The sequence below is a fragment of the Hyla sarda genome, chromosome 11 (assembly GCF_029499605.1).
Source record: "Hyla sarda isolate aHylSar1 chromosome 11, aHylSar1.hap1, whole genome shotgun sequence".
Taxonomy (NCBI): Eukaryota; Metazoa; Chordata; class Amphibia; order Anura; family Hylidae; genus Hyla; species Hyla sarda.
Genome location: NC_079199.1, coordinates 46934527 through 46962334, shown reverse-complemented (window position 1 = coordinate 46962334; position 27808 = coordinate 46934527). Strand labels below are relative to the sequence as shown.

The 27808-nt window shown below is 42.9% G+C and overlaps 1 protein-coding gene across 2 annotated transcripts in view; it reads right to left on the bottom strand.

Annotated features, from left to right (window-relative positions):
- Positions 1–27808, bottom strand: part of BRF1 (BRF1 RNA polymerase III transcription initiation factor subunit) — a 379514-nt gene that overhangs the window by 61062 nt on the left and 290644 nt on the right. For both annotated transcript variants that reach the window (XM_056544927.1, XM_056544928.1), the window contains 3 exons: positions 21450–21531; positions 21280–21335; positions 2587–2837 (listed from right to left, as the gene is read on the bottom strand). In XM_056544927.1, the coding sequence (XP_056400902.1) occupies positions 2587–2837; positions 21280–21335; positions 21450–21531 (389 nt within the window). The remainder of the gene's footprint in view (positions 1–2586; positions 2838–21279; positions 21336–21449; positions 21532–27808) is intronic.

The window sequence follows — 27808 nt, the reverse complement described above, 5'->3', positions numbered from 1 at the left end:
ATCAAGGAAGTGTGTCCATAATGCATGGACACAGCAGGACTAGTATGTGTCCAAGCAGGCGGGGGGGGGGGGGGGGGGGGGGGCAGTCGTTTGACTGGCTTTTTCAGTATGAAATACAGAAATTTTTCTAATGAAAGCAATTGCAAAACCTATAGGCTTTGCATGCTTTACAACAAATCAAATCTTTTGTACCTGACAGTGCCCAATTAAGTTAAATTTGCAACCCTGGCAGAAACTGTAAAGCTCCCCCTGCAGGACAAGTTTTGCTTTGATCATGTGATCACTTGCTGTACATCATTGTTTCCCAATCTGTGGCTCTCCAGCTGTTGCAATCTACAGCTCCCATCATCAACTGACAGCCTGCATGATGGGAATTGTAGGTTTTAACAGCTGGAGATCAATAGGATGGGGAACATTGCTTAACATTACACCAAGCTCTATATGCTGCACTTTCTATATACTCCAAGAAGATCAAGCACAGTAATGAATTCTGACCGGAAATTCAAGCATAAAAAGGATTGAGGGTTAAATTGGCCGTCAACATAAGAGGGCTAGAGCGGTTCATGTGTGTGGATTATTCACATAGAATCTGAGCTGGTGTGACACTAATCTTACCTTCAATGAAAAAAAATCTGCGATTAACTTTATAAAACTTGACAATGGCTAAGCAGGCAGAAAGAAATAAAGAGAGAAGGAATCCTTTTCAGGATGTGAGAATTCTCCGTAAATCCTCCGATAACTCACAGCCGCCTCCTATCTGCACCCCAGCCCCCCAGTGCTCTGCAGCCCACTATACAGTTTTATGATAAATCAAATTAACTTTCTATGACCCCCACTGCCTCTAGGAAAACACAGCAGTGTCTCTGGCAGTTTGTGGTACTCGAGAGGGATTTCATTTCCCCCAGCGCTGTGATAGATCTGAAACGGACAAGACAAGTCTGACAGCTAGATAAAAGGAAATATCAAGTAGGCCTTCTCTCATGTGGGACTCCATTCTTAAGGCAGATGATGAAATTAGCGATGCCTGGAATTTGTTAACTCTATCCAGCCAGACTTGGGACCATAACTATAAAAAAAATAGTATGATCTTCTTTCCTCATGTTTGGTGCTACCAGACTTGTCCTGAACTTAAAGGACAGCTCCACTTACCAAAGGTATAGTATGACAATAAGAACTGGGGGCAGATGGATGGGAGAAGTCTTATCCTGCAGCCTATGTCATCTGTCTGCTCCCTAGATTTTTGCTAATCTACAAAATGTTAGAGAGACTTCAGTATCAGACTAAGTAAGGTTTGCTTGTAGTCTGTAACTATGGAGACAAAGACCTGCATAGGAGCCGTGAGAGCAAAGGGGCATATGTCTTGAAGGGGTTGTTTGAGATTCTCAGAAAACTATTTAAAAGAGGACTGGGTCCGGTGTATTCTCATAGAGCAGTGGTGTCCAAACTGTGGCCCTCCAGATGTTGCAAAACATCAACTTCCAGCATGCAACATCTGGAGGGCAACAGTTTGGAAACCACTGCAATAGAGAATACATGGAGTGTGTGCTGACACAGGGAGAGATAAGGCCCTGTTTTGGGGATTGTGGACCGCTTATCATCAGACACTTATCCTCTATCTGCATAATAGGGGATACATTTTAAAGTAGTGGCGTACCCCTTAAGGATAGTATCACAAGGGCCGTATTTTGATGCATATTTGGCTGCAGCCTTATTTCCTACCAGTTGACTTCAATGGGTAGCAAAATTAGCTGTGGAAGATACGCAACACAATAGGGCAAGTGTGACCTTATCCTTAACCGATTTATTGGTAACAGAACTATGGCACTATGATCAGTAAATTTGTCCCAAAATGTCAATTAAGATTATTAAATCTGCAATCAGGGCTCTATTCACCAGAGTCCAGCAAGTCATCAGTCACAGCATGTAGTGCTGTTCTTGCCATAAAAAAGACAGAAACAACGTCAAAATACTGGACAGACCCCATTAGACCTAAATTGTATGACAGTCGAGAACAACATCATGGCAACAGTTAAAACCGTGATGCGAATGTGGATCTTCAGTGCTGCTTAAGTGCGTCATCGCATCCAAATGACACTATGGAAGTAGCCTAAAAATCCACAATATACTCTGCAATGCCCCAGTATAAGGGTCGGCAGTTATATGTAATTAGAACTCAATAGGTCTTAGCAATCTTCCACCTCCCTGCACAATGTGGTTTCCGGCCCTCTACAATATTACTCCGTGATCAATGAAATGAACGTACTTTGAACAGCCCAGGATCTCCAGTGCGGGGCATTTCTACATCACTAGACATCTCTGCCTGTCATTTCCAGTAGGAAGGATCTCTCTTTCATGCAGTTCAGCATGATAACGCTGCAGCATGTTATGTGTCATGTCATTGAAGTGGAAGGCAAGCAGATCAGAAGAGAAAGATAACTCAGACACTGCGAGGGATAAAGTGCTTCCATGTGACAGAAGACACATGTGTGCTGCAGTTTTATTTCTCACCTTGCTATTATAAAGTGACAAAACCAGATAAAATGAAGGATTCTCTTGTAGACAGCAAAGATCTGCAAGTGGAAATACCTTTTGTTTGTGCTGCTGATGGGACCGGTCAAGCTCCTGTTGGCAGAGGTTTTCCTGCGGGCCATTTTGTTTTCGGTGATGGCTTCCTCGCTGTTATCGTGTTTGGGGGTGCTACCTCCCTTGCTGTTGAGGTCCCTTAGAACATCATAGTTAATTTTACTAGAAATTTTCTTCTGTTCCAGCATCTTTTCAATGGCTTCTCCTGCTGTGCTGGCTTGAATGGGGGCTCGGCGCTTGGAAGACTTTTTTGGCTATTAACAAAAGGAAAAAAAACAGTTAGCCATTAACTAGATTAAGATCATGCACACACATTTCTATTATAGGCTTAATTATGTATTTTATGCTATGGAAAGTGTATATATATATATATATATATATATACATATATATATATATATACACGGTATATACATTTTTTGCCATTTCTCATAGAACATAACTGTCTGCGGCATTATTCTTGTTATCAAAAACACAGGAACCCTTATGGATCCTATGATAAGTCAATGAAATGTTGGGGTTCCTTCTAAATAGATACGACATAGCTGTCATGGCTGTGTTATTAACAGAAGCCAAGATGCTGACGGAACCAGAGCCCAGATGATATCCACATATTAGAGTCAGGATCTCGTATTTCCGGGAGGACACGTCAGATGCCAATTCTCTATCCTCTGTACCATTGTACAGCCATTTGTAGTCAAATCTCATTTCCCAGATCCAGATACTAATAAAGAGGCACTGGACCAGAGGCTCTTCATCACTTGGCATGAGTCTTGGCCAACAGATCAATCATATTTGCCCTGTGACTGCAACAATTCATGATACAGATGGCTTTAATATATTAGCCAATTTAACATGTTCTGCATATGGCAGCCCTGATAAATTGTGATAAATCCGCAGGAGACAGCACAGCAATATGGGGGAGGGTACAGATGTAGCAAAAATGAAGTTGCTGTAAAAATTTGATAGCAAAGAACTGCAAGTGTCTGAAGGGTGTCTGCTAAATATAGGGGAAGGGGAAATACAGCAAAATGAGGTGAACAACTGTAAAAAGATCTAAGAACGTTATCTTTCGTGCCAATAAACCTAATGGCTATGGACACGTTTGCACTTTTTTTTCTTTACTTTTTTATTATATGGAATAAAACATTTCTGTAAGTGGTTTTAACTATTTATTTTCCACTTTTCTTCTTCAGCTTGCATGTATTACAATGAATTACAAGCTGCTTGATTCTGCTCCATCTCATTTCTGACTTTTGATTCCCACATGGACAGGGCTGAAGACTGAGGGGATAGAGAACTAGTTTTCAGAAGAGACTTAAAGGGGTACTCCGGTGGGAAAAAAAATGTCTTAATCAACTGGTGTCAAAGTTAAATAGATTTGTAAATTACTTCTATTAAAAAATCTTTATCCTTTCAATACTTATTAGTGGCTGTATAATACAGAGAAAGTTCCTTTCTTTTTGGATTTCTTTTTTTCCCCACAGTGCTCTCTGCTGACACCTCTGTCCGTATTAGGAACTGTCCTGATCAGAATATGTTTGCTATGAAGGTTTTTCCTGCTCTGGACAGTCCAGAAAGAAAGGAACTTTCTCTGTAATATACAGCCGCTAATAAGTACTGGAAGGATAAAGATTTTTTAATAGAACTAATTTACAAATCTGTACTTTAAAACTTTCTGGCACCAGTTGATTAAAAAAATAAAATAATGTTTTCCACCGGAGTACCCCATTAACACAATTGGGCAGCTTGGAGTGTATTGTAATTTATATGTAAACCGCAGAAGACAAATGTTACAAAATTTCATTTAAAACCAATTAAAACCTGAGGACCACTCTAGTTCTTAGCGCAATCTGTTACTTTGGAAAATCCAGTCCAGTCTGCAGGCAGCATGTTATAGAGCAGGAGGAGCTCAGCAGATTAACATTTAGTGTTTTTTTTGTTTTTTTTTATTCAGCAGAAATTGTAATTAATTTACTAAAACCCTGCTCATTCTGAGCTTAAGAGTCCAGTGGGTGAGTTTACATACAAAGATAGTTGTCAGTCACTGAGTAGGAAAGCCCACTGGGCTCCTAAAGGTAAGGTAAACCCCACACATGTGAACAATGGAAACAGGTTTTTTTTTTTTTACAGTGACACTGCCAGGTTTCTATACTGGCAAACCGGCATGATTTCCGCATAAAAAAAAAACATGTGGTTATTAGCCACGTGAACATACCCTAAGCCCAGAATAGGCAGGCATTTAATTGCAAGTTAAAGTGCCCAAAGGATAGGGGATAAGATGTTTGATCGTGGGGGTTCTGCTGCTGGGGACCCCCACGATCTCCGTGCTGCACCCGGCGTTCGTTTAGAGCATCGAGTTCAGCGCCGGAGGATCGTGGCGTCACGGCCGCGCCCCCTAAATGCAAGACTATGGGAGGGGGTGTAGACAGTTGTCACGCCCGTTCCCATAGACTTGCATTGAGGGGGCGTGGCCATGATGTTACGAGCGGGGGTGACCGTGACGTCAGGAGCCTCTGCCCCTCATTGCCAGTCATCCAGCACGGAGCGAAGTTCACTCCGTGCACCGGATGTCTTGGCTGCTGCAGCCGAGATCGGGGGTCCCCATCTTATCCCCTATCCTTTCGATAGGGGATAAGATGTCCAGGGGCGGAGTACCCCTTTAAGCTAAATACTTTCTGACAAAACTACATATCAGTCTGCTCAGCTCCTCTTGCTCTGGGACTGGATTGCATTTTCAATGTGTCAAATTTCCAAATGAAGGATTCTGTGTTTTCTTATTGCCATTATGTTCACATTCTTTCTTCATGCGGCCGTCTACCAACACCTTTGCTGGATATTTTTCAGCCTGTAGTTCCTGAACTGCAAAGAGGTATGCACTGAGGCTTGGAGCGGAGAAGGGAATCTCTAATACTTCACTAAGATTAGGTGGCTGATTTATCAGTCTTTATGGACCAAAGCTCTTCACCAAGTCAATCACTTTCAAAGATCTTCAGATTTTTCTCAGAATAAAGTCTGGCATAGCAACTGAAGTCCCACATATCTGCTTGTAGAACTAATTTTTACCATGAAATAATGAAAACCTTAACCGACCCTATTATAAGTCTATGGGGTCTGTTGAGCACAGTTTGGTTTTACATACGATGGATCCATCACAGTTTCCACTATAGACCAACGACATGAGGCTCATGTGCACAAAGCTTTGGAATGAAAAAAAAGTGTTACTGATTGAATCACAGTCTAGGAACCATTCCAGATTGGCAACTAAAATCATAAAGCTGTGACATTTATTATTGAGTCAGGACGGTGGCACGGTGACAACTCAGGTCTCAACAATTCTGACAGCTCTGGCCTGAAAGAATTCTATCATAACAAGCAAGATCTAAGAACAATGGAAAGGCGGCAGCTGTGGTCTCAGAACAAGTTCAGTCTTTATAATAATACCATGATGACAATTCAGATCAATGACACCTGAAAAGGTCTCATAATAATCTTGTGCCGCTCAGCAAAAAAAAGCAGCACTGCTCACTCTATAAAGCCAAAAAACAGTGATAGGTAATGTGGAGTTTAGATTGTGAGTCCAATGAGGAGACACTGGTGATGATCTCTATAGTGCGCTGCAGAATATGTTGGTGCTATAGAAGTGAAAATTATAAAAAGTAAAAGAAACAGTGCCATAACTATAAATGAAGAGCACTCTACAAGCTTTATTTATGAGAATATTTTACATACCGTATTTTTCACCGTATACACATTAAAACCCTGTCATATCGCAACAGTCCCTGCGGCCATCCACAGCCGGGACCCGCGGCTAATACAGGACATAACCGATCGCGGTGATGCCCTGTATTAACCCTTCAGACGCGACGATCAAAGCTGACGACCGCGTTTGAAGTGAAAGTGAAACTAACCCGGCTGCTCAGTCGGGCTGTTCGGGACTGCCGCGGTGAAATTGCGGCGTCCCGAACAGCTTACAGGACATCGGGAGGGACCTTACCTGCCTCCATGGTGTCCGATCGGTGAATGACTGCTCCGTGCCGGGATCCCCTGCATGGCCGGCGCTTTCCGTCGTCATCACGTCGTCGCGCACGCTGTCCCATCCTCCAATAGGAGCGGCGTGCGTAGCGACGAGATGGTGGCGACGGAGAGCAGGCGGGCAGCAGAGACGTTCTGGAGCGACGGGGACACCCCGGGACACGGCGACAGCGATGGAGGGCGACATCCAGGGCAGCAGTGATGAGCGGTAACGGGTCCGGAGCGGCGGGGACACGTGAGTACTACCTCCTATACCAGTGGTCTTCAACCTGCGGACCTCCAGATGTTGCAAAACTACAACTCCTGGCATGCCCGGACAGCAAACGGCTGTCCGGGCATGCCGGGAGTTGTAGCTTTGCAACATCTGGAGGTCTGCAGGTTGAAGATCACTGTCCTATACTTTACATTGTATTTGGTTCAGAATCTTTTTTTTTCTAGATTTTCCTCCTTTAAAATTGGGTGCGTCTTATATGCCGGAGCGTCATATATGGCGAAAAATACGGTACTTCCCATTATTTAAATATGCATGCAAGTAAGCAATATTCAGACTGGTCACCTAGACACAGAATGCCAATAGATCGATTTAATGTTGCAAAAAATAACACCTTCAATTGAGGGGGAATGCAAAATAAAAGCACTGAATTGATCCCACTAAGGTTCTTTGCTGAGACTGTGTCATCAATTGAGAAATGTCACATTTTACAACTATAGCAAAACACCTTTAGAGCAGCTAAAAACTGTAAACAAACCCCAGGGATGTAAGACTAAAATGTCACTGTATGAAGAAATAAGGTAGAATACAACATATAGTGATATATTACAGGTGAAATGGAAAAACTATACTTGAGATACAAGGTGGAAGTGTCCTAATACATTATATACGGTATATATATATATATTAGCTGAGTACCCGGCGTTGCCCGGATTTTCCTTCCTAATCCTTGTTGGGAAGGAAAATAAAGGAGGAAGCTTTTGACTTCATATCCCGTCCTCATATATTGTTGTCATATCCCAACCCCCTATACCGTCCTCCTAACCCAACCTCCTATCCCATCCTCCTATCTCGTCCTCCTATCTCGACCTCCTATCCCATCCTCCTATCCCGACCTCCTCTCCCGTCCTCCTATCCCGGCCCCCTATCCTTATCTCGACCTCCTATCCCGTCCTCCTATCCTTATCTCGACCTCCTATGCCGACCTACTATCCAGACCTCCTATCCCTACCTCCTATCCAATCCATCTATTCCAACCTCCTATCTCGACCTCCTATCTCGACCTCCTATCCTGACCTCCTATCCTGGCCTCCTATCCTGGCCTCCTATCCTGGCCTCCTATCCCGGCCTCCTATCCCGGCCTCCTATCCCGGCCTCCTATCCTTATCTCGACCTCCTATCCCGTCCTCCTATCCTTATCTCGACCTCCTATCCTTATCTCGACCTCCTATGCCGACCTACTATCCAGACCTCCTATCCAGACCTCCAATCCCTACCTCCTATCCAATCCATCTATTCCAACCTCCTATCCTGACCTCCTATCCTGACCTCCTATCCCATCCTCATATCCCGTGCTCCTATCTCGACCTCCTATCTCGACCTCCTATCTCGACCTCCTATCTCGACCTCCTATCTCGACCTCCTATCTCGACCTCCTATCTCGACCTCCTATCTCGACCTCCTATCTCGACCTCCTATCTCGACCTCCTATCTCGACCTCCTATCTCGACCTCCTATCTCGACCTCCTATCTCGACCTCCTATCCCGAAGCTCCTATCCCGAAGCTCCTATCCCGAAGCTCCTATCCCGAACCTCCTATCCCGAACCTCCTATCCCGAGCCTCCTATCCCGAACCTCCTATCCCGAACCTCCTATCCCGAACCTCCTATCTCGACCCGTAATATGTGTACCATGTATTGAAATATCTCCAGCTGTACGGAAGTTATGTGGGAACATACATTTCTCATTGATTTGCATGGGACTTTAAACAAAAGCCCTGACCCTCACAAATGGGGGTAGTTAAGGGTTAAATTAACTATCCTATATTTTAAGTGGACATATGACCAAGTATTATGGAAATATCTCCAGCCGTTTGGAAGTTATGCAGTAACATATTTCCCATTGACTTGTATTTGACTTTAAACATAAACCTCGCCCCTGGCAAATCAGGGTGGGTAAGGGTTAAATCCCATATCCTATGTTTGTAGTTGACATATAAGTAACATGTGTGCCAAGTTTCATGTTAATATCTTTAGGCGTTTGGACGTGATGCTGGAACATACACACATACATACACACACACACATTGAGTATTATATATATATATAGATATATAAAAATCACCAAGGATGCTGTGAGTGCTGCTAAAATGTTGGAAAGAATCGTAAAAATATGCTTCAATTTTTCTGTAGATGCCTCATACAACCTCAGAGCTCACTAAATCCTACTTTTATTGGGAATTTTTATTTAAGTCTAGGTTGAAAGTCACAGAACACCGAAAATACAGCTGCGCTGTGTCTGCTTACACTGAACACCAATGGCCAAAGGACCCAACAAGTGAGGTTTGTCAGGCTTTCATCATGGTTCCCAACATTTTGCCAGAAATGCTGTGCTATTTTGTCTGGCATTTTTAGTGGGATCCTAATGGAATCTCTGAAGCAGATGTGAACCTAGCCTTAGGGTGCATTCACACCACGTTTTTGCAATACAGTTCCCGCATCAGGTTTTTGATGAAAAACGGATTCCTCAAAACCTGACTAAACTGTATCAAAACGTGTGTACAAATTTCAACCCGTATACAGTTAAAAAACGTATACGGTTTGAAAAATGATATTCGGTTGCACCAGTTTTTTAAGAAAAAAATGTATACTTTTTAACTTTTCCCTCCATTATGAATAAAGTTTCTTGAAATTCCAAGAAAAAAACTGTGCAAAGTAAAAAACCATATGGTGAAAACCGGATAAAACCGTACGCACATACAGTTCTGTACGGTTCCCATTGACACCCATGTTAAAAAAAAAAACTTATACGGTTTAATACAGTTTTTAACCCGGACAAAAAACCGTGGTAGGCTACGGTTTTGGGTACAGGAAAAAAAACTGACAAAACCGTACAGGATGCAAAACGGACACAACCGGATGCATAAGGTTTTCAATGGAGAGTCAATGCATACGGTTTTCAATACGGTTCCGTACGGTTTTGACATAGAAAACCTATACGGGAACTGTATTGCAAAAACCTGGTGTGAATGCAGCCTAAGGCTAGGTTCACATCTGCTTCAGAGATTCCATTAGGATTCCACTAAAAATGCCAGACAAAATAGCACAGCATTTCTGGCAAAATGTTGGGAACCATGTTTTACTATTCTTGTGCAGATGAAATAGTGTCAACTTGTACTTTGCCAGTTTCTTTTCAGGATTGCACACAACATAATGTGATATAGCAAATGTGAGTTTGTCATGTGGCCGATGGCAATATCTGCATTTGACAATTCTAAGGAGCCATGGACAATGAATAACAATGAATCACAATGAGACACAGCAAACTCATGGGTAGCAGGTTCAGCTACATTACCTAGTGATCGCAAAGTGTCTAGACTTTCCAGAATCTGGCAGAGAACAGCATAATAAACATCTCACTTCTCCGGCCGCCAATCTCATAGCTTCGTATTTACAGTGATAAATGTTATTTAATCTCAACGTTGGTTTATTGCAATTATTTCAGCCCAGCAAAATTAATCTCAGGCCAAAACGTTACCGTGCAGAAAGGACTGAGCTGTACAGGAAAGAGAGCAGACGAGAACTGAATAATATACAAACGGCTGGTGGAGGAAAATAAATTCTCCTTGTGCTGTTTACAGAAGCTTATTGGAATGTATTGGGTAAATGTACTTGTCCATGTGAAAATTCCCATCACATTAACTCCCTCCCGTGCAGACTGCAAGGGTCCGGGACATACAAATAACAGTACAATCTGCCTGCAATGTGTTATTTGCAGTAAAGGCATGTGTGGTCATGCACCCATACTCTCGCCTAGCATGCCTTACAGCTCCCACAAGGGTGTCACCCAACTCTCTCAGACTCTGAAATTTATAGACAGATTTGCAATTTCGAAGCATAGGAAAGAAGTAGTAATTCCAATACTTTCCCATGTATGAATGAATAGTCAATGTAATGTTATCTACTAAATAATGCTCCTCAAATGCAAAGCTGGGGACCTAAAGTGTACCTATTGCTTAAAAAAAATAAAAAGTCCTAGAAATAAGTCAAAAGTTTTGATCGGTCAGGGTCTGAGTGAAGTAGGGCTGGGCGGTATGACCAAATATGTGTATCACGGTATTTTTTTTTTAACTTACGGCGGTTCCGGGGTATATAATGGTATTTTGACCCCCCCAATCATGTGACCCGCGCGCGGTGTTCGGGCCCCCCCCAAATCATGTGACCCGCCAGCACTGTTCTGCTCCCCCCAATTAATGATCAGCCCAGCAGGTACTACTCACATATGTTAAGCACTGCCCTCCTCCTCTTTTTTGGGGGCCGCCGGGTGCTGGAACTCCCTGTACGCCAGTGGACTCCAACCTGCAGACCTCCAGATATTGCAAAACTACAACTCCCAGCATGCCCGGACAGCCGTTGGCTGTCCGGGCATGCTGGGAGTTGTAGTTTTGCAACAGCTGGAGGTTCGCAGGTTTGAGACAAGAGATGAGCGAACTTACAGTAAATTCGATTAGTCACGAACTTCTCGGCTCGGCAGTTGATAACTTATCCTGCGTAAATTAGTTCAGCCTTCAGGTGCTCCGGAGGGCTGGAAAAGGTGGATACAGTCCTAGGAAAGAGTCTCCTAGGACTGTATGCACCTTTTCCAGCCCACCGGAGCACCTGAAAGCTGAACTAATTTATGCAGGAAAAGGCATCAACTGCCGAGCCGAGAAGTTTGTGACGAATCGAATTTACTGTAAGTTCGCTCATCTCTATTTGAGACCACTGCTGTACGCTGTATACCTATGCCCGGGCTGCAAAAGATACAGAAAATAAACTTTAACTGACCTACCTCGGCCACACGCTGTTCCTTGGGACTGGAACGTCGGACAGCCGTCAGCCTATCACCGGCCGCAGCGATGTCCCGCCCCGGCCAGTGATAGGCTGAGCGCACTGTCATGTAAGAAGCCGTCCAGAGCTCCTTACATGACAGTGGGTTCAGCCTATCACGGGCCGGGGCGAGACATCGCTGCGGCCGGTGATAGGCTGACGGCTGTCTGACGTTCCAGTCCCCAGCGTGTGGCCGAGGTAGGTGAGTTACAGTTTATTTTCTTTATCTTTTGCAGCCCGGGCATAGGGATACAGCGTACAGCAGTGGTCTCCAACCTGCGGACCTCCAGCTGTTGCAAAACTACAACTCCCAGCATGCCCGGACAGCCGTTGGCTGTCCGGGCATGCTGGGAGTTGTAGTTTTGCAACATCTGGAGGTCTGCAGGTTGGAGACCACTGGCGTACAGTGAGTTCCAGCACCCGGCGGCCCCCAACAAAGAGGAGGAGGGCAGTGCTTGACATATGTGAGTAGTACCCCGCTGGGCTGATCATTAATTGGGGGGGGGAGCAGAACAGCGCTGGCGGGTAACATTTGATTAGTTCCGCGATGTGGGGACAGTGCAGCGCTGGGCTGATAATACATTCCCGAGGGGGAGGGCCCAAACCGGTATTGCGGTATAGGGGAAAATTCATATCGTGCAGCCCAAAAAATTCGGTATGCGGTATGAACCGGTATACCGCCCAGCCCTAGAGAGAAGTAAACGGTAACCGAGACAATCCGATAGACTTACACTTGTTTATCTCTCATAGTGATCGGTATTAACACTTAGACCACGACCAATCAAATATGACAAAGTGACAGTGCTCATTTAAATATTCCTACTTCCTTAATCTTGGAAAGGCTATATCCTACACGGTTAAGAAAAAGGACAAGGAGGGCGTCCCATTACTGAATGGTACTTTAATGATAAATAGTAGGGAACTACTTAAAGTGCAACTCCAATGAGGTTGCTGCAGCAGGATACACGGACGACAACCCTGTAGCCTGCTGATAAAGCAAGCGATCTTTCCGCTACAACTTAACGGCCATTGCGTTTTAAGAGGAAAGGTTTACCATCCCAAAATTCTATTTATCCAGTGCCTCTAAAAAGAAAATGAGGCAATTCTGCAAGGAACACTTGAGGAAATCCTTATGTCTACTGTACGGCCTGTTGGTTCAGGACATGGGTTATCTTTGGTCTTCTAGTACAAGCACGAGGACACAGTGTATTATATCTTCCTGGAGTCTACCTTTAATTAAAAATCGTTTTAAATGTATGCAGTTCCTATGCAAACCTTAGTGTCTCCATGGTGACAGACTACAAACAAACCCAGTGTAGTCTGATCCTCCAGTTACAATACTCTGTCTTACTTATATAGGTTTAGAAGGAAGACTATGACTGCAGAGTCATACTACACACTGTTTGCAGTCTCTTACCGTGAAGACCTACCTATATCTGCATATGAACTGGAGACACAATACAAAACAGATGTATAATTAAAGAGGTATTCCAACCTGAAAGTATTTTATTCCCTATTCACAGGATATGGGTTAAAGGGGTACTCCGGTGGAAAACTTTTTTTTTTCTTTTTTATGAACTGGTGCCAGAAAGTTAAACAGATTTGTAAATTACTTCAGTTAAAAAATTCTAATCCTTTTAGTACTTTTTAGCAGCTGTTTGCTACAGAGGAAATTCTTTACTTTTTGAATTTCTTTTTTGTGTTGTCCACAGTGCTCTCTGCTGACACCTCTGTCCGTGTGTCAGGAACTGTCCAGAGTAGCATAGGTTTGCTATGAGGATTTTCTCCTGCTCTGGACAGTTCCTGATATGGGCATCAGGTGTCAGCAGAGAGCACTGTGGACTACACAAAAAAGAAATTCAAAAAATAAAGATTTTCCTCTGTGGCAAACAGCTGCTAAAAAGTACTGAAAGGATTAATATTTTTTTAATAGAAGTAAATTACAAATCTGTTTAACTTTCTGGCACCAGTTCATTTAAAAAAAAAAAAAAAAAAAAAAAAAGTTTTCCACCGGAGTACCCCTTTAAAGCATCCTAATTTGTTTTGAAAGGAGCAATGGGTCGGCATGCACGCTGCTCCATTCATTGTCTATGAAGCCACTGAAGAAAGAGAACAATGCTCTAACACTTCTTTCTATTCTGTGGGTAGGGAATGAGTAATTGTAATGCAGAATTCTCCTTTAGGGCTATTCACACGTACAGTATTCTGCGCAGATTTGATGCGCAGGATTTCAAGCTGTGTTCAGTTTACATTGAAATCTGCAGCAGAAAATTCTGTACATCAAATCTGTGCAGAATACTGTACGTGTTAATAGACCCTTAGGGGCTATTCACATGTACAGTATTCTGCACAGATTTGATGCGCAGGATTTCAAGCTGTGTTCAGTCATTTAGCTTACATTGAAATCTGCAGCAGAAAATCCTGCGCATCAAATCTGCACAGAATACTGTACATGTGAATAGACCCTTAAAGGAAAACTGTCAGCTTGCTCCCCCCGCACTAACCAGCGGTACTCGCTGATCAGTTTGATGCTTACCGTGCCCGGATCCACTGACGTCAGAGTGCCAGTTAGCCCGGCTGGTGCCAGTTAGCACCTCATTAGCATATACAGTAAATCGAAGATTATGGCCGAACGGTGCGGCGGATCCGGGCACGGTAAGCATCAAACTGATCAGCGTCCCCCGCACTACCAGCTAGTAGCGCTGGTTAGTGCGGGGGGTGCAAGCTTACAGTTTTCCTTTTGAACTATTTGAGTTGTTTTATTTTTCATTTTACAAACATGGGAACAATATTAAAAAATAAAGATAATTGGTTCCAAAACTGAAGTTACCTCTAAATATAGTTATGTCACAGTGTTATTCTCAGGACATTTCTCTTTAGTTCAGAGGAAGAAAAAATGCTAGACAACTGTATACTGTAGACATGGTAATAAAGAGTAATACATAATAGGATCCATAGTAACATAGTTCATAAGGTCGAAAAAAGTCCAGAGTCCATCAAGTTCAACCTATAACCCTAATGAGTCCCTATTGAAAAAAAAAAAAAAAAAAAACTCATACTCGAGGTAAATATTTCTTCCCGATTCCAAATATGGCATCAGAATAGATAACTGGATCAACCTTCTGTCCATATAGATCTAGAATCCATAACCAGTAATGTTATTATTCTCCAAAAATGCATCCAGACCCCTTTTAAATTCTTTTACAGAGTTCACCATGACCACCTCCTCAGGCAGAGAATTCCAGTGTCTCACTGCTCTTACAGTAAAAAAAAACCCCATCTGTGCTGGTGTAGAAACCTTCTTTCCTCTAAACGTAGAGGATGCCCCCTTGTTATAGATACAGTCCTGGGTATAAATAGATCATGGGAGAGATCTCTATACTGTCCCCTGATATATTTATACATAGTTATTAGGTCTCCCCTAAGCCTTCTTTTTTCTAAACTAAATAACCCTAATTCTGATCTTTCTAGGTACTGTAGTCCTCCCATTCCCCGTATTACTCTGGTTGCCAGTCTCTGAACCCTCTCCAGCTCCACTATATCTTTCTTGTACACTGGTGCCCAGTACTGTACACAGTATTCAATGTGTGGTCTGACTAGTGATTTGTACAGCGGTAGAAATATTTCCTTGTCGTGGGCATCTATTCCCCTATTGATGCACCCCATGATTTTATTTGCCTTGGCAGCAGCTGCCTGACACTGGTCACTACAGCTAAATTTACTGTTGACTAAGACCCCTAAGTCCTTTTCCATGTCAGTCGTCCCAAGTGTTCTCCCATTTAATACATAATCCCAGCCCAGATTTTTCTTCCCCATGTGCATTGCCTTACATTTATCAGTGTTAAACCTCATCTGCCACTTCCCAGCCCAAACCTCCAACCTATCCAGATCCATTTGTAACAGTGCACTGTCCTCTATTGCGTTTACCACTTTACAGAGTTTAGTATCATCTGCAAAGATTGCTACTTTATTATTCAACCCCTCTACAAGGTCATTAATGAATATATTAAATAGAACAGGACCCAAGATGGACCCCTGTGGTACTCCACTAGTAACAGTCACCCAATCAGAATAAGTACCATTAATTACCACCCTCTGTTTCCTATCACTGAGCCAGTTACTTACCCACTTACACACATTCTCCCCCAGCCTAATCCCTCTCATTTTATGCACCAATCTTTTATGTGGCACCGTATCAAATTCTTTGGAAAATCCAGATATACGACATCCAGCGATTGCCCCTGGTCCAGTCTGGAGCTCACCTCCTCATAAAAGGTGATCATCAGGTTAGTTGACAGGACCAATCGCTCATGAAGTCATGCTGATATGGAGTCATACATTTATTTTTATCAAGATACTTCAAAATAGCATCCCATAGAAAACCTGCAAACAATTTACATACAACGGAGGTTAAAGGGAACCAATCATCAGATTTGACCCTATATAACGCTTGGCAAAGCGTTATATAGGGTAAAAACTTTATTTTCACCATTCCCGGGGGATGCTCCTGCCCCCAGGGATGGTGAAGATATGAAGTTATAAACTAGTCACCGCCGCCGCCGTAAGTAGTCACCTGGGTGGGGAGCTCTTCTCCCCTACTCCCGTTCTTCGTCCGGCAGCGACGCCCCCTCTGCTTGATTGACTGGCAGCGTCATCGCTCTGCTCCGTCTGTTCAGTGAGCGGAACAATGACGCGGCCAGTCAATCAAGCGGAGGGGGCGTCGCTCCCGACCGAAGAACGGGAGTAGGTGAGAAGTGCTCCCCGCCCAGGTGACTACTTACGGCGGCGGCAGTGACTAGTTTATAACTTCATATCTTCACCATCCCTGGGGGCAGGAGCATCTCCGGGAATGGTGAGGACAACAATTTTACCCTATATAACGCTTTGCCAGGCATTATATAGGGTAAAATCTGATGATTGGTTCCCTTTAAACTAACAGGCCTATAATTCCTGGGGTCACCTTTTGACCTGTTTTTAAATATTGGCACCACATTTGCCATACTCCAGTCCTGGGGAACAGTCCCTGTTACTATAGAGTCCCTGAATATTAAAAATAGGGGTCTTTCTATTACATTACTAAATTTCTTTAGAACACGGGGGTGAATGCCATCTAGACCTGGTGATTTGTCTATTTTGATTTTTTGTATGCGGCACTGTACTTCTTCCTGTATTTCACCTGGCATTTCATTTTCCTCGGTGAATACAGTGGAGAAGAATTTGTAATATATTTGCTCTTTCCTGATCCCCGTTTATAATTTCCTCCTCATCATTTTTTAAAGGGCCAACACTTTCATTTTTAACCTTTTTGCTATTTATATATTAAAAAAAAAAAAATTGGGGTTAGTTTTACTCTCTTTGTCTTTATTTTTGCGGCTTTTAACAGTTTTTTTTTACATATTCTACTTTTTTTTCCGATAGCTTTTTAATGCTTCTTCACAGCCGTCCTGTTTTAGTAGTTTAAATGCTTTATTTTTGTTATTTTTTGCCCCCTTAACATTTTTATTCATCCATATTGGTTTTCTTTGATTTCTGACCCTTTTATTCCCATAAGGTATATACATCTTACAGTGAGAGATTAAGATATTTTTAAAAGTCTCCCATTTAGTGTCAGTATTACTGTTTTTGATTACATTATCCCAATTTATATTGTTAATGGCTTCTCTGAGTTGATCAAACTTTGCCTTCCTAAAATGTATTGCTTTTGTGGCCTCGAGAGATTCCTTTATTGAAGAACAAGTTATAATGTATTATATTATGATCACTATTTCCTAGGTGTCCTTCTACTTGCACATTAGTTACTCTGTCAGGTCTGTTGGTTAATATTAAGTCTAGTAGAGCGCCGCCCTCTGGTCGGGCCCTGCACCATTTGGGACCGATAATTGTCTTAAACTATAGTCAGAAACCTGTTTCCTTTATGAGATTCTCAGGACTCATGATCCCCACTGTAACTATCCTGATATAAACTGGGAGACTAAGTTTGGGCACCCCAGGTAAAATTTGTATTAATGTGCATAAAGAAGCAAAGTAAAGATGGAAAAATCTCGAAAAAATGCATCAAACTACAGATTAGACATTATTATAATATGTCAACAAAAGTTAGATTTTATTTCCATCATTTACACTTTCAAAAGAACAGAAAACAAAAAAATGGTGTCTTCAAAAGTTTGGGCTCCCTGCAGAATTTTTAGCATGCACTGCCCCCTTTGCAAAGCTGAGACCTGCCAGTGTCATGGATTGTTCTCAATCATCATCTGGGAAGACCAGGTGATGTCAATTTCAAAGGTTTTAAATGCCTAGACTCATCTGACCTTGCCCTAACAATCAGCACCATGGGTTCTTCAAAGCAGTTGTCTAGAAATCTGAAACTGAAAATATTTGACGCTCACAAAGCTGGAGAAGGCTATAAGAAGATAGCAAAACATTTTCAGATGTCAATATCCTCTGTTCGGAATGTAATTAAGAAATGGCAGTCATCAGGAACAGTGGAAGTTAAAGCAAGATCTGGAAGACCAAGAAAAATATCAGACAGAACAGCTCACAGGATTGTGATAAAAACAAATCAAACCCCACGTTTGACTGCACAATCCCTCCAGAAAGATCTGGCAGACACTGGTGTTGCGGTACACTATTCCACTATAAAGAGATACTTGTACAAATATGGTCTTCATGGAAGAGTCATCAGAAGAAAACCTCTTCTACGTCCTCACCACAAAAATCTGCGTTTGAACTTTGCAAATGAACATATAGACAAGCCTGATGCATTTTGGAAACAAGTTCTGTGGACCGATGAGGTTAAAACTGAACTTTTTGGCAGGAATGAGCAAAGGTGGTTTGGAGAAAAAGGGGAACAGAATTTAATGAAAATAACCTCTGTCCGACTGTTAAGCATGGGGGTGGATCAATCATGCTTTGGGGTTGTTTTGCAGCCAGTGGCACAGGGAACATCTCACAAGTAGAAGGAAAAATGGATTCAATAACATTTCAGCAAATTTTGTATGCTAACTTGATGCCATCTGTGAAAAAGTTGAAGTTAAAGAGAGGATGGCTTTTACAAATGGATAATGATCCTAAACACACCTCGAAATCCACGGGGGATTACATCAAGAGGCGTAAATTGAAGGTTTTGCCATGGCCTTCACAATCTCCTGACTTCAACATAATTGAAAATCTATGGATAGACCTTAAAAGAGCAGTGTGTGACAGACAGCCCAGAAATCTCAAAGAACTGGAAGATTTTTGTAAGGAAGAATTGGCAAAGATACCTCAAACAAGAATTGAAAGACTCTTGGCTGGCTACAAAAAGTGTTTACAAGCTGTGATACTTGCCAAAGGGGGCAGTACAAAATATTAACTCTGCAGGGTGCCCAAACTTTTGCAGATGCCATTTTTTTGTTTTCTGTTATTTTGAAAGTGTAAAAAAATCTTACTTTTGTTGACATATTATAAGAATGTCTAATCTGTAATTTAATGCCTTTTGGAGATTTTTCCATCTTTCCTTGGCTTCTTTATGCACATTAATACAAATTTTTACCTGGGGTGCCCAAACTTTTAATCCCCACTGTAAATACAGCAATATTTTGTATTTTTGGAAAAAGTAAATCTCTTCCAGGAAGAGGAGTAATGAAAATGAAGAAGTTGTGTCATACACAAGGACCTGGAGTCCAGTGACCTCACATCACTTCATTAGTTTCCATTATTGCTTCTCTTCCTTTATATGTATTCCGACCGCTCCTCTCTTTGAAGTCTCTATGTCCTTTAGGTCAGTCATTCCAATCCATGATCTTCAAAGCCAAACACAGAAACTAAGCTGTCTGCAAGAAAGGAAAGTTCTAGGGGCTTATGGCTTTGAAGAGCATAAATTTGATACGGCAACACAACACATTTGTTTTCCTTTATGAAAACGTTGTTAGATTGAAGTCTCTGGAGGCCACGGGAAAAGTGCCCATCAGGTCATTACACAAACAATGTGGAGTCCGTCTCAATTCTTAAGACAGCGCACATAAAAATATAAGGGAAACGGCATAAGTTGTTCCACTGTAATATTGCAAAATACCTGTAATTCAGCAGTAGAGGGAGGGTTAGGTGTTAAATTATAGGGTAGACATGGAAAAGTAGGTCTAAAGGCAGGGAAGCTCCAGAAACATAGTGAAGTATAAAATATGTACGTATCACTTTGCTTTTAATCAGAGATTAATTATAGTATCCAAGATCAATCTATTTTCTATATCTACCAGCCATGTATTTATTGACGAGGTTAAGGGACTCTGCACCAGTTGTAGTAGAAACAATTCTGATTAAAAGCCTAATAAACGATTGTTGAAGTAACATAGTCTACTAAATACAAGTAAAGGTGCCCACACAACTTCAATAGCTGTTGACTGAACACTTCATATTAAAGGTTTCCATTACATACTAGAGAACTTTGTTGGAAGATCATACAGTACCTCTGCACAGGGGCAGAAGACATAAAATGAAAGAACATTTAAAATTGATAATATGTATTAAAAGGGAGACAAAAATACAGAACCATCCCTCTTAAAGGGGTACTCTGCCCCTAGACATCTTATCCCCTATCCAAAGGATAGGACATAAGATGTCTGATCGCGGGGGTCCCAAGCGGCTAGATCTCCATGTTGCACCCGGTGTTTGTTTAGAGCGTTGGGTGCAGCGCCGGAGGCTTATGACATCACGGCCATGCCACGCTAGTTATGTCATGGCCACGCCCCCTCAATGCAATTCTATAGACTTGCATTGAGGGTGCGTGGCCGTGACGTCACAAGCGGGACGTGACCGTGGCATCACGAGCCTTGGCCCCGCATCGCCAGTCATCCGTGCACCAGATGTCTAGAGTGCCGCAGCCGAGCTGGGGACCCCCGTGATCCAACATCCTATCTTATAAGATGTCAAGGGTGGTGTACCCCTTTAAAGGCGTTGTCCAGGAATACTTTTCTACTCAGTCTGACAATGCGTGTGTAGAGATGCAGATGCACGCTAGACAGTCGGGTTACTGATGCAACATCTGATGTCCAGCGAGTATTGGGCAATGGCCCTATTCTAACCAAAGGATGATACTTACTGGGTTTCTGATGGTTGCCTGAGAAAACTGACCATCCAGTATGTAGTTAAGATTTTTCATGCCTGGTGTTAGATTGAGTGAGAGTGTTTGCATAGACAATCCCTGTAAATCATGACTCGCTGACAGCTAAAACACGAATAATTTATAGCAAAATGGACATGGATTGCCCTAATGGTACAAACCCTTTGAAGTCTTATTTATGGATGAGCCTAGATGGAATCAGATTTAAATATCGGCCTTATGTCAGTTAAAATAAGCCAAATAAAAAAATCTTACAGTATCAGGCTCATACACAGCAAGTTCAGTGACCAAATTCTGAATGTCTTTCTTCAATGTGTGAAGTGTTTATGTGTGTGTGTGCAATATCTTTGATACTGTAACTGTATATAAGTTTAGACACCTAAATCAATATGAATACGCAAAAAGCAGATCACAAAATGTGGAAAGAGCAAATATATATTTTCTATAACATTATAACATGTGTGCGCATAGATAGGAGGAGTTACCTTCTGTTCTTTATAAGTACCCATCTCCTTTTCTTTTGCAATTCTCTCTTCCTTTTCTGAAAGACAGAGATGCGAGATGTTAACAAAACATGAATGATGTTTTCTGCATCCTGTCACTTTCACTGACACATCGAGACGTCAAAGCGTGCATGGGAAATCACGACGCTTACCCTTTTGTTCCCGCAGGTAGTCCGCGTTCTCTCTCATCCACAGTTCTTTCTTTATTTCAGCTTCTTTCTCATTCAGAATATACTGAGGGGGAAGAAGAGGGGAAACGCCACAGTGAGTTTAAAACTGCGAACTGGACAACAATGCATGTAAATAGGCAACATTTATTCCATCAGTCTTAGGGTAGAAGAATTCAGGGCAACATTTTGGTCAGTTTCTTAGTATAATTAAGTAGTTCAGAAGAATATAGTCAATGTATCACAAATATTGACTTCTGTCACACTTCAGTTGTTTTCTGACAAGTGTAACCTACTGCATTATTATATCCAGCTAAAAACTGATACCCGACTAACCCAGGGCCAGACTAGGGATGAAAACCATCCCTGGAATTAATGCCATATCTGCCCCACAGCACTGTGTCAGCCATGGACAGATGTATAGCTGTACACACACACACATATATATATATATATATATATATACCCACTGCTCCCAAAAATAAAGGGAATTGTCGATGATTAAGCGCTTCCAGCATTAGACGCATCAGATGTTATCGTGTGTGCACTCCTGTATGTGCAACCAGAAATAAAGCCGGATTTTATTTTCACCATTACACCTTGGATGCCGGACAATTTCTTTTGCTTATCTGTTACTGAGTTAACGTCAGAGGCAGGACCGACGGGTCCAGGCCCAGGTGTTAAGTGACCGTTGGGTGAGCTGTGATTCTACCTTTGCAAAAATAAAGGGAACACTTAAAGGGTAGCTCCCACCATCCTATTTTTTTTTTTGCTAGCCCGTTCCCCCCCCGCTACCGCACTAGCCCGTTCCCTCCCACCCCCCACCCCCCGCCCCGCATACCCCGTTCCCTCATTACACTTGCAGTTACTGCAGAGTCCGGCAGCGGGCGTGCAGGGACAGCGGCGGCAACGAGGCGGCGGCGGCGATGTGCGGGAGGAGTGGCCTCCCAGCCAGTGGCCAGGGAGCCAATGCGCTCGCTACCGCCTGTCTGATTGACAGGCAGGGAGCGAGTGCAGCCTAACTGAAAAAGGACTGATTGCCACTCCAAAATCAGTCCTTTTTCAGTAGCTGGTTTTTAAATGTAAATTAAACCTTTTTAATGAAAAATAAATAAATAAAAGTATATTGGAGATATGTTGTAGTACATAAGTACTACAACATATCAAAAAATAAAGTTGGTGACAGTGCCCATTTAAACAACACAATGTAACGCCAAGTCAATGACACTTCTGTGAAATCACACTGTCCACTCAGGAAGCAACACTGATTGACAATCAATTTCACATGCTGTTGTTCAAATGAAACAGAGAACAGGGGGAAATTATAGGCAATTAGCAAGACACCCCCAATAAGGGAGTGGTTCTGCAGGTGATGACCACAGACCACTTCTCAGTTCTTATGCTTCCTGGTTGATGTTTTGGTCACTTTTGAATGCTGGTGGTGCTTTCACTCTAGTTGTAGCATGAGATGGAGTCTACAACCCACACAAGTGGTTCAGGTAGTGCAGCTCATCCAGGATGGCACATCAATGCGAGTTGTGGCAAGAAGGTTTGCTGTGTCAGTCAGTGTAGTGTCCAGAGCATGGAGGCGCTACCAGGAGACAGGCCAGTACATCAGGAGACATGGAGGAGGACATAGGAGGGCAACAACCTAGCAGCAGGACCGCTACCTCCACCTTTGTGCAAGAAGGAGCAGAAGGAGCACTGCCAGAGTCCTGCAAAATGACCTCCAGCAGGCCACAAATGTGCATGTGTCCACTCAAACGGTCCGAAACAGAGTCCATGAGGGTGGTAGGAGGGTCCGACGTCCACAGGTGGGTTTTTTGTGCTTACAGCCCTACGCCCTGCAGGATGTTTGGCATTTGCCAGAGAACACCAAGACTGGCAAATTCGCCACTGGCCCCCGGGGCTCTTCACAAATAAAAGCAGGTTCACACTGAGCACATGTGACAGATGTGACAAAGTCTGGAGACGCCGTGGAGAATGTTCTGCTGCCTGCAACATCCTCCAGCATGACCGGTTTGGGGGTGGGTCAGTAATGGTGTGGGGTGGCATTTCTTTAGGGGGGCCCACAGCCCTGCATGTGCTTGCCAGAGGTAACCTGACTGCCATTAGGTACCGGGATTAGCTCCTCAGACCACTTGTGAGACCATATGCTGGTGCAGTTGGCCCTGGGTTCCTCCTAATGCAAGACAATGCTAGACCTCATGTGGCTGGAGTGTGTCAGCAGTTCCTGCAAGAGGAAGGCATTGATGGTAAGGTCTGGGGAATGGGCGGGCCAGTCCAGAATCCGATTGAACAAATCTGGGACATCATGTCTCGCTCCATCCACCAATGCTACGGTGCACCATAGACTGTCCAAGAGTTGGCGGATGCTTTAATCCAGGTCTGGGAGGACATCCCTCAGGAGATCGTCCACCACCTCATTAGGAGTATGCCCAGGTGTTGTAGGGATGTTGTATGGGCACGTGGAGGCTACACACACTCCTGAGCCTTATTTTAAATTGTTTTGAGGACATTACATCAAAGTTAGATCAGCCTGTAGTGTGGTTTTTTACTTTGATTTTGAGTGTGACTCCAAATTCAGACCTCCATGGGTTGATAAATTTGATTTCCATTACTATACGAGAGATTCCTGAGTAATTACTTGCTCAGTTAACCTGCTTACTACCGGATACTCTCCTGGTGTTACTCATTGCCTATGTTTTGTATTAGACTATAATTTGCATTGTTTTATTCTGTACTGAAAAACCTTAATAAAAATTTATATTAACCCCTTAAGGACTGAGTGATTTCACGTTTTTGCATTTTCGTTTTTTCCTCCTTGCCTTTAAAAAATCATAACCCTTTCAATTTTGCACCTAAAATCTGTATTATGGCTTATTTTTTGCGCCACCAATTCTACTTTACAGTGACATTAGTCATTTTACCGATAAATCCATAGCGAAACGGAAAAAAATTAATTGTGCGACAAACTTGAAGAAAAAATGCCATTTTGTAAATTTTGGGGGCTTCCATTTCTACGCAGTACATTTTTCGGAAAAAATGACACCTTATATTTAATCTGTAGGTCCATACGGTTAAAATGATACCCTACTTGTATAGGTTTGAATTTGTATTACTTCAGAAAAAAATCATAAATACATGCAGGAAAATGTATACGTTTAAAATTGTCATTTTCTGAGCCCTATAACTTTTTTATTTTTCTGTGTTCAGGGCGCTATGAGGGCTAATTTTTTGCGCCGTGATCTGAAGTTTTTAGAGGTATCTAAGAGGTATCTATTTTTGTTCTGATCAGACTTTTTGATCACTTTTTTGTGGTATAAAAATAAAAAAATAAATAAAAAAGGGCTATTTTGGACTTTGGAATTTTTTGGCGCGTACACCAGTGAATGTGCAGTTTTAAAAGAGGTATATTTGTATAATTTGGACATTTCCGCACGCGGTGATACCACATATGTTTATTTTTATTTACACTGTTATTTTGTTACTAGGAAATGCCGGGTGATTTAAACTTTTAATTCAGAAGGGAATACCTGAAAGGGTTAACTTTTTTTTTTACACTTTTTTTTTGCGTGCTCATAGCTCCTATAGGGACCTATGAGCTTGCAATGGCTTATTACATACACAGATTGTTGCCTTGCCGTTGCATGGCAACAAGCTGTGTAATCGGCGGTTGATTGCTCCAGCCTGTAACTCAGGCATGGAGCAATCAATCAGAGCCGGGATGCCGACGGAAGAAGGTAGGGACCTTCTTCTCTCCGGGTAGCTGATCGGGGCATCGCGATTTTATCGCGATGACCCCGATCAGCCTGACTGAGCAGCCGGGAAGCATTTACTTCCACTTTCGATGCGGTGCTCAGCTTTGAGCGCCGCATTGGAAGGGTTAATAGCGCATGTTGTTTTCGGCGATTGAATGCTCAAGCCTGGATCTCAGGCTTGAAGCATTCAATCGGCGATCGGACTGCAGGAAGGAAGTTAAGAGACCTTCCTCCTGTAGTACAGCTGTTCGGGATGCCGCGATTATACCGCGGTGATCCCAAACTGCTCCCTGAGCTAACCGGCAACTTTCACTTTCGTTTTTAGCCGAGATCAGTGCCGCGCGCTATTAGAGGTGGGTCCCGGCATCATTATGGCGCCGGGCCCGCCATGATATGATGCGGGGTCACCGTGTGACCCCACGTTATATCGCAGGACCGGGACCCAGGACGTACCCATACGTCTTGGGTCCTTAAGAGGTTAAAAAAATAATAATTTGATTTCCAGTGATAATTTTTGCGTGATTTTGTTGTTAGCACATTCAACTATGTAAAGATGAAACTATTTCATACGATTAGTTCTTTCATTCAGGTCTAGGATGTGTTATCTCCATGTTCCCTTTAGCAGTGTATATTTATAAGAAAAATATTGCTACAATTTTTTTTCCCAACCAATATTACCAATAATACCAGTATACAAGGAACGAATAATACAACCCTACCATAGAATGACGTATACCCCCAATACAATGCTAATGAATAATCCACTATACAAAGACCAATATTTACGACATAAAGTGACCACATACAGTTAGATACTGCCACTACACAGGCGCTGCAGACCATATTACAGTTACATCTAGTGACTCAAAGGTAACGTCTTACCTTGGTGAATCACAGGTCACATCTTTGATCAGAGTTGTTACTTTTCCTCTCCATCTGTCCTGGACACCATAAAGACTTCTACTGGCTAAGACTTGTCTCGGCAGAATCTGCCAGACAAACATTTTAGGCTCCTCACTTCAGCGCCATTCAAACCTCTATACAAACTTACCATCATTATTGCCTCACATAGTAATAGTGTCCCTTATTTAGCAGTTAGGTGCCCTCTGTACCCCCTTATAGCAAATAGGCCCCCGCTGTGCCCCCATATAGCAGTAAGGCCCCTATGTGCCCCATATGGCAGTTAAGCCCCCTCTGTGCTCCAAACAGCAGTTAGGCCGCCTCTGTGCCCCCATATAGAAGTTAGACACCTCTGTGTTCCATATGGCAGTTAAGCACCCTCTGTGCCCCCATTTGGTAGTTAGGCCTGTGCCCCACTTCACCTGAATATTAGCTAGGTAGATTTCCTCCCCCCATTAGGTCAGACTTCTCTCTCCCCTCCTTGCATTAGGTAAATTGTTAGTTAGGCAGTCTCTTCTCCCTCACTTTATATTCGCTAGTGAGATCTCCTCCCCCTCCATATATATTAGATAGGTAGGCAGAAGGCTCCTCCACTAGGTAGCCCCCCCTCCCCCATATTAGCTAAGTGGTAGATGTCTTCTAAATAAAAAAAATAATAAAAAAGGGGTTGCAGACCTCAAGGTACATACTTACTATGCGTGGAATGGATCACTGGGTTTTTAATAAAAGTATATAGTGGTTAAATTGGGATATGTGTGTAATGGAATAGAATGTGCAGACTAGTTGTATAGATAACCAAAAAGTGTTTATTGATTACTTAGTTACATAAATGGTCTCAGCAGGGCCCTTGCTAGAGACCAGTATTGAAAAACAAAATAGTATTAAAACAATGATGTAAGATAAAATAACATAATATAATAATATAAAATAATTTAGTTTATAGCAGCCACCTCTGTATAACTTGGATTATATTTGGTCAAGTCCAGCCATTTCTGTTATCTGATTTGTATTATCGGCAGTCTTAGAATAACAGGAGCAATTAGAATAACAGTAGCAATAGGTGTTGTAATCCAGGAAATATTGTAACAGGTATGGATCCAGAGATATTGTAGCAAGTAATGATTGTTGGTGCTACTGCACCACTCACCGCTCCGATTGGGTCGGGATGGTAGCCCCTGGTGTGCTGGGCTCCTCATCGCAGGCTGGCTCGGCTGGGCAGCCGGCACAATAGATGTGTCAATGGGGGGTTCCAGCTGTTGCCAATGTTGGTAGTGAGTAATAGTTCCAGAGGTGGTCTGTGTGAAGTAGGTACAGGGCTAGACGGGTTGAAAATCTGTCTAGCCATGTACCTACTTCACACAGACCCCCTCTGGAACTATTACCACTACCAACATTGGCAACAGCTGGAGCCCCGCATTGCAGGGACCACTGTTCAGGACGTGCGCACGCTGCTGCGCATACAAGCATCACCTGCATCCACTCACCAACCTGCCTGTTTGCCGTGATTCCATCCATAAGACCGAGCAATCATCTGTGCCCCACCGGAGGAGGTTCGGGACACACCGCGCAGACACATCTATTGTGCTGGCTGCCCAGCCGAGCCAGCCTGCGGCGAGGAGCCCAGCACACCAAGGGCTACCATCCCGATCCAATTGGAGCGGTGAGTGGTGCAGTAGCACCAAC